Here is a 7,534-nt window from a genome sequence, read left to right as displayed (position 1 = left end):
TTGAACAATGAAAACTCATCATGGTTGAACACATTCCCTGCTACACAAATCATGAGAAAAAGGAGGAATGCGGTAAAATGTGACAGGCAGCCCAAGGGCTGGCTATCCTCTATTAGGAAATTCAAAGGCATTTCTTCATGTGTATTCACTTAGAAAATGGCAGTAGGAATATTTAAATACTCAATCACAGTTTGAAAATAGATATGTACATACAAATACAAACATACACACACATATATATGCAGGGACACACAGCTAATTATGGCCTTCTGCTTCTCAACCATTCAGGGTTGTCACTGTGGTTCCTTCGAGTCAAAAACAAGTCTTTCAAAAGAGATGACAGAAGTCAACGCTATAGTCACAGGTTGTAATGGTCTCCGCAATCTCTATGCATATGTAGTTCAAAATTGATGAGGGTGGTTACAGACAGTCCTATTGTTGAAATTACTTTCTCTAATCAACATTTGATCACCCTCAAAATGAGAATTTCAGCACTGTCCTGTGAATTGACTCTGGTGACTCTAGAGCCTTTGATTCAGGAACAGGAAAATGGGCTGGGTGTCAGGAGAGATGGCATGGGTATGTCACTTGCTACTGGGTTTCAGAGTTTATCTGTAGTGTCTCGGTTGGTAAGAACTTGAGCAAATCACTTAATTCCTGGAGACTTGGCTCTCTCAGGCCTAAAGTGGGCAGTGGTAATGCCTTGACTCTTGGGCTTACTGAAAGGATTAAGTAAGCTGTCTCAGTAAAGCACTGAGTAGGAGTCTTGGTTGATGCCAATTGGAGTCTCCAAATGCTAATTGTAAGGTTTAGTAAGCTGCAGGTTCACGGGCTCAGCTCTCCCTGTCCGGTGAGTAAGCGCACCCGAGACATTCACGTTGGCGCCACAGTGAAGCTCTTCACTGAAGGTTAGTTCTTCCTCACTGCTTCTTTAGTTTCTAAGCTCTTGGGGTTGGGCTGGGGCTGGGACTTCTAAAGACTTGCAAATTTGAGTCTCCAGTAATAGTCATTTAGGTGCTGTCAAGATCTTTTCCCCTGATAGAGTGGACTAAGCATGTGTCTGGGCCTCAGCTCCTCAGTGCCTTTGAGCTTCAGTTTCTATTTATCGAATGGGGAAAGGTTGTGTACTGAGCAGGGCTCTTTTAACTGATAACCTGATAAAATGCACCATAAGGGCTTAGCACCAAATAAGCTATCAATAAATGGACTTTAGGAAAAAATGATAATTAATATTCTTAACTTTGCTAACTAGACCATCCCATCACAGGCTCTCTCTGATGATTAGAAAAAGCTTCTTTATATTACTTCAGTCTTTTTCCTTGGGTTCAAAGATGGTTGCTCCTTTGGTCCTTACGTATGCCAGGTCCATTTCTTAGTAACACTGGAGCTACTCTGACCACCCCTCTCTCCTATTCCCAGTGATCACCCTCGCTCCTCTAACCAAGCCTCCTTTGATTGAAGATCCTCAGCTTAGTTTCCCAAATGAGAATTTGGAAAGACCCTGGAAAAATCCCAGCTTACAGTTCCTATGGAAGTTCTTACAGAGTCACCTATTAAGACAGATTTTTCCAATCTAAGAAAACCTAACATGATACCACATAGAATTTACATAATTGATAATCCACAGTGGTAACTTATCTTTAGTTCTTGTACACATATGAACATATATTTATTTAAAACAGTAGGCCTCACTTAAGAGAGGGTTTTTCACTGGTAAGATGAGTTCCTGGAAGAAAAGGCTTTAAGGAAAAATGGGAGGGTATATAAAATGTATTTGTTCCTTAAGTACATCTTGAGCACCACTGTTTAACTTGCATAAGGCCAAGCCTTTGAGAAGTTGTAGGAAGTAGGGGAAATTCCAAGTCCCCTTTCCGTGTGTGTGTGTGTGTGTGTGTGTGTGTGTGTGTGTGTGTGTATAGTTCTCCCATATGCCCACCATGTGTAGTGGTAGGTAAATTGAGTCATCTTATAAAATCATGCTGTAAGCTGGTTCTGCTTTCAGGGCAGGAGGAGTGACAGGGATGATGCAAATTCCCTTTTCTGTCAAGTTTAGGATGGATCCTTCGTACCTAGACCCACTTCCTCTCATGTGAAAGGGACTAGAGAGACAATATTAAGAGGGAAAGTTGCTGACTTCCCTACACTTTCCTGCCTTGACATGTTTGGAAAGTCCAGAATCAGAGAGAAAATATGATGGTAAACTATCTTGGCTATGAATCTCCAGATGGGTAACTTTGATTGAATTTCTTAGCCTCTTTGAGCTTCTATTTCACAGTGTCAAGAACAGAAATCATGAAGGTAAGCCTTCCATGTTATCACAACGTTTCCATGAGTAAATGTGTGGCAAATGTTGAGAACAATGGGTAGCACGTAGAACGTACCCAATAAAAGAAAATTTTAAATAAAAGTGGAAAATTTTACATTCTACTGCTAAAATAGGTAACAACCTCATTAGCACTTAGGAGAAATCTCTCTCTTCAACTTACAAACTTTAGTGTTTACCACTGTTAAATAGATCTCCATGTCTAAATGCCTGGTCAACTTCTGTCTTCAGACTAGGAAACTGAGTTAGTTTTCTTCACAGATGTTAAGGCTGTGTGCAGTAGGTCAGTGAAGCAAAGAGATGTGTCCTGGGCCCAGGGACTATTGTGGCCTTGCCACTTCTGTCAGAGGCCACCCAGGTCAAGGAAGGGTGATCCGCTTGTTGGTTCGATGCATGTATTCTGTTAGGCCTGGTGTAGACTTCAGAAGAATCTTCTAAGGCCCATGAGGACATCTTCCCATCATTCCACTGTTTCACCTTAGTTTTTGATTCAACAGACAAGTCACTGTAAGGTCCCTACCTACTCCCATGAGCCCTAGGGAGAGAGAGAGACCCAGATTTGGCTAATTGTCCTAAGAACTTGGTCAGCAGCAAATTCAGTGAGCTGACTAGCTGTGACTTGTGAGATTGGCTGGTTTAGACCTATCTCTATAGGATGAATTGGGGACTGCCGTCTACCAGCAAGAATAAAACTTCTCAAATTGTACTTCTGATCGACACGAACCCAATTTAAGCCTTTCATATTGTATGGGGTGAGAGGAGAAATTGCCCGGGTTAATGAAAATGGCTTTTTTTCCTTTTCCTTTTCTTCTTTTAAACATGATTTTCAATTGCAAATCAAAATGGTGCAAGTATTTTCCTCACCTAGAACATGTTTGGTGACTTGTGATACACAGATCTTTGGAATAAGAGCACTTTTGGTATGTTGTGGGCAGAAATACCCAGGATAGTATCATTTGGTAAGGGATGATAGCTTATTCCCGTTCCCCCAATCCCATCCATCTGTCTGAAAGGATCTCAACATCCTCAGGCTGGGCATCTGAAGAGGGAGTCTGTGATTCTGGTTCTTCAGTTGCTGTTTTTTCCTTGGACTGTCCCATTAGGATTTCTGACAACTTGCACAGGTTGGAGCCAGACTGGCTGGGGTCAGGCTTGGCTTTCATTGTGAACAGTTCAGAAAGGTGTTTTCTTTGGAGTGATATAGAATGTCCCAAAGGAGGGACCCATTGTCTGAGCCCGAGCAGCACTTTCCTGGGCCATTGGAACGGTCAAAATAGGAACAGAAACTGAGGGTCAGGATCAGGGAATGCAGAGTCGAGGAGGAAGTAGATGAAATAAGGCTCAATTGTGAAGTCCTGAGCCACAGAGGGCTGACTGCTTTGCAACATGGAGCTGTTCTCCAAGCCACACGCCTACCTAGTTGGCAATCTCTGCAAAGTCAGGGTAAGATTCCAAGTCAGCAAAGATATCATTAGGATTCCTGCAGCTCAGGTTGCAAAAGCAGGCATTAATCCATAGGACCTGCCGAGAGAAACCCGGCCCCTCCGGACACTGGAAATCAACACTGATGGTCTTAGACTTGTAGGGGATGCAACACCTATTGTCAGTACAGACTCCACAGTACTTGGGTCGGTAGGTGCGTGTGCTGACACAGCCTGCGAGAGTGAAGTTCGTGGCCTCCTCTGGCTGGTACACAGCCAGGCATTTCTTCCCTGCCTTCAGAAAGAGAACGGAGCCTTGGTTAGTACTAGTGATGTAGCCTTCCCATTCCCTCCAAGCCCGATCCGCCCTTCCCATCACTGTGCGTGGCAAGCATCACCATTGCTTAGGATTCGCAGAATCTTTAAGCAAGGAAGGACATCAGCCAATGAAACAAGGCCTTGCCACATGACACAGGTAAACCAAGCATTGCAGAGGGCATTTCCATGCTGAGCTCAGATATCACAGCTAGCAGACTCCCTTCTCTCCTGATTTTTTGCCTTTTTTTTTTTTTTAGTTCCCATATGTCAGTGTCACCAGAATAAGAAGTTTGCTAACCACACTTCCCAGTTAGCAAGTGGCTGAACTGACACGGAACTCCATGATTAAGCAGAGGCACATTTTGCTCTCATCTGTTCCTCTATCACACTGCCTCTCTTCCTGACACATATTATCATCATACAACACTTTTAATAGCATTATTCAAACACAATTAGAGCCTTCCATGAGGCTGTGGGCTCCTTGACAGTCTTTCTGCATCTTACTAATGTAACTGTGGAGCTGGTATACAGTAGGTACTTACTAAATGCCCTGTAGTAGTATTAGGTTCTATTATTAGCACCATAGAAGAGCTGGATTCAGAACATCCAGTGTGAATGGGGCATATACATTATCCAACTGGGGGAACCTCCCTAGGGTAGATGGTGGTGGAGATGAGAGAGGAATTGTGAGTTTCTAGTGAAGGGCCCAGACTTGTGATAAAGTTTTAGAGCCCAGATCAGGGTCCTTGTTCTTATTGCTCCTTATACTGGGTCTTTTACACCCATACTTCCAATTAGGAGACATTCAATAAGGACCTGTTGGCAACAAAGGTCGGCATAGCAGAGTGTGAAAAGTACGAAGGAAACTGTGGTATCCATCAAAGGTGGCAACGTGCTGTGGTAAGGATAAGGAGCAAGCCCCATGTCTGATTATGGTAGGAAGCAGGGAAACCTTTCCTCAGCATCTGAAGAACCTACCACGCTCCATCCACAAACAGAGCTGGGAATGAGCCTGACAAGTTTTCTTTGCTTGATAAAGCATCAAGTGGGCCAAACACTAAGGTGTGAGTGAAGGGTATTGAATTAGACAAGGAAGACCCATGCCTAAAGCCCAGGGCTGCAAATCAGCCTTTTGCAATTTAGTATAAGTGTCCTTCATGATGTTCTTATATCATCTTAGACTCTAAACACAGGGAGGTGTTCAGAGATTAATACCAATGTTATATTCAAAGGAAAGGAGCTGAAAATTAATAGCTAGAGACTGCCCACAGCTGTGAACACTAACATGAGAGAGGCATTTGACCCCATGTGTTTCAAGCTCTAGTTCACAGTCCTCACACTGCCCAGGTAGCTGTCCTGTGCCTATGTAGGTGGATGTGGGCAGCCAAGGGGGTGAAAGATGGTGCAGGTCTCTCAGAATCACTACACAAAAACTACTGTGGGTGGCTCCTGATTTCCCCTTGGAGAGATCTTGCTTCTGATAGGACAAGAACTACAAAAGCATTCATTCAGTGGAATCCTTCTGATAGGACAAGAACTACAAAAGCATTCATTCAGTGGAATCCATCGTGGAAGAGCCTAGCAGCCCAGCCACATGCCTGCCCGGTCCCTTTCACTATTTCCATCTAATAAACGACTCCCAAGAAGTTTAGAGGCCAGGCTGAAGCCAGCTGTACATGCTCACCATGCCTTTACCTGCCCAAGGGGTCTACCCCCCCTCTGGACTTACCTTGATGTGTGGTCGGATGTCCACATCACATGGCCGCAGGTTGCAGAGGCGACTTTCCTGCTCTGGCCAGCACCGCGAATTGACATTAGAGATGCGAGTCGAGATGCCTAGGCCACAGGTTGTTGAGCAGGGACTCCAGGGGCTAGTGTAGGCTATGCAGTTCTCGTACCGTTCCTCCACTGCACCCGAAGCTGCTGTAGAGGAACACCAGAGTACCCATGAGTCTGTAGCCTCCATGAGCTCGCTCAGCCCTCACCATTACCAAGAAAAAATTACATTTAGAATTCATGAGATTCAGAAAGAGGCAGAGGCCAATAGACATGTGAATGATTAAGACAAAGATACAGAGACAGACAGACAGAATTGGGCTGTTTCTCCCCACAGGAGGACATGGGAATTGCATTCTCCTCCTTAACATTTTCTTTTCTGACCAAGAGATGCAGCATAAAAATCACAGAAGAAAACTCATCATTAGAACCAAGTGGACCCCAGATCTCTATGATGGTTACTATTGACTGTCAATTGGACAGGGTCTAGAACCACCTAGGTGACAGGCCTCTGGGTATGTCTGGCAAGGATTTTCTACATTGGATTAAGTGAACTGAGAAGACCTACCTTAACTATGGGTATGAACTGGGGTTCCAGACCAAATAGAACGAAAAAAGTGGACTGAGCACCGATATTCATCTCTCCCTCCTTCTAGACAGGATGCCACATGACCAGACACTACCTCCTGCCCCTGCTACCTTTTCCACTATGAAGAATGGTATCTCCTTTTTTTATTATGAGATTTTATTTTTACATTTATTTTCACTTGTGTGTCTGTGTCTATGTCTGTGTATGTATGCCATGTGTATGCTTGTCCTGGTGGAGACCAGAACAGGGCATCTGAACCCCTGGAACTGGTGTTACAGGCAGTTGTGAACCACCAGGTAGCTCTAAGTGCTGGGAACCAAACTCGGATCCTTTGGAAGAACAGCAAGCACTCTTCAAATCTGAACCACCTCTCCAGCTCCTGCATCTCTTAGTAAAATGTAAAGCAAAATAAACCCTTTCTCTCAAATTGTTTTTCTTTAGATACTTTGTTATAGCAACTAGAAAGGTAAGCGATACAGTGAACATCTACAAGCTATGCTATCTTCCCCAGTTCTTGCTGGGCCTCAGTCATTGCATTAGACGGATATCTACCTTGTGGGGCTATTGGAAAAGGGTGTAGATTTTGACTAAGTTTATGCTATGCATCTGCAAGCACTGAGAAGGATCTGTTAAAAAAAAAAAAAGAGACTGTCCATCCTACAGCCCCTCAGAAATGAAGTATATATGTGAAAGTTCAAAGGTGAGTCGCACGTCCTAGCTCCTGACATCCCATCTCAGTAATTTCAGAATAGAGTAGCTGAAGAGACCATAGACTTCTGTGTCATACTTTCTGAGTTTATCTCTCTGCACTGCACTCGCTTTCAAGTTGTAATCCCATCCATAGGCCTCAGTTCTCCATTATAAAAGAGATTAAGAATGGCATTCCAAGGTCCTGGATCTGAGAGGCCAGTCACACATGTGACAGTGCATCCCTGTACATGTCAGCTGGTCCCATTACTCAACTATGGACCCCTTGTATTATTTGCTCCTAACTGGTCCTATGAATCTACAGAGCCCAGCATCTGATTGGTGCATGCTTTGCTAGTGGTGAGCAGTGGGGAGAGTGGTGAGCTATGGAGGGAGACAAGCAGATAGATGGCAGACAAG

General features: G+C 44.0%; 1 protein-coding gene across 1 annotated transcript in view; it reads right to left on the bottom strand.

The window, feature by feature from the left end:
• Nucleotides 1-3,083: 3,083 nt before the first annotated feature.
• Ccn4 (cellular communication network factor 4) overlaps nucleotides 3,084-7,534 on the bottom strand; it is a 28,646-nt gene continuing 24,195 nt past the window's right edge. The window contains exons 4-5 of the mRNA XM_032890859.1: nucleotides 5,792-5,985; nucleotides 3,084-4,039 (exon numbers count right to left, since the gene is read on the bottom strand). Coding sequence (XP_032746750.1) covers nucleotides 3,740-4,039; nucleotides 5,792-5,985 — 494 coding nt within the window. The 3' untranslated portion in view covers nucleotides 3,084-3,739. The remainder of the gene's footprint in view (nucleotides 4,040-5,791; nucleotides 5,986-7,534) is intronic.

The sequence above is a fragment of the Rattus rattus genome, chromosome 1 (assembly GCF_011064425.1).
Source record: "Rattus rattus isolate New Zealand chromosome 1, Rrattus_CSIRO_v1, whole genome shotgun sequence".
Taxonomy (NCBI): Eukaryota; Metazoa; Chordata; class Mammalia; order Rodentia; family Muridae; genus Rattus; species Rattus rattus.
This window is presented reverse-complemented; position numbering and strand designations above follow the sequence as displayed.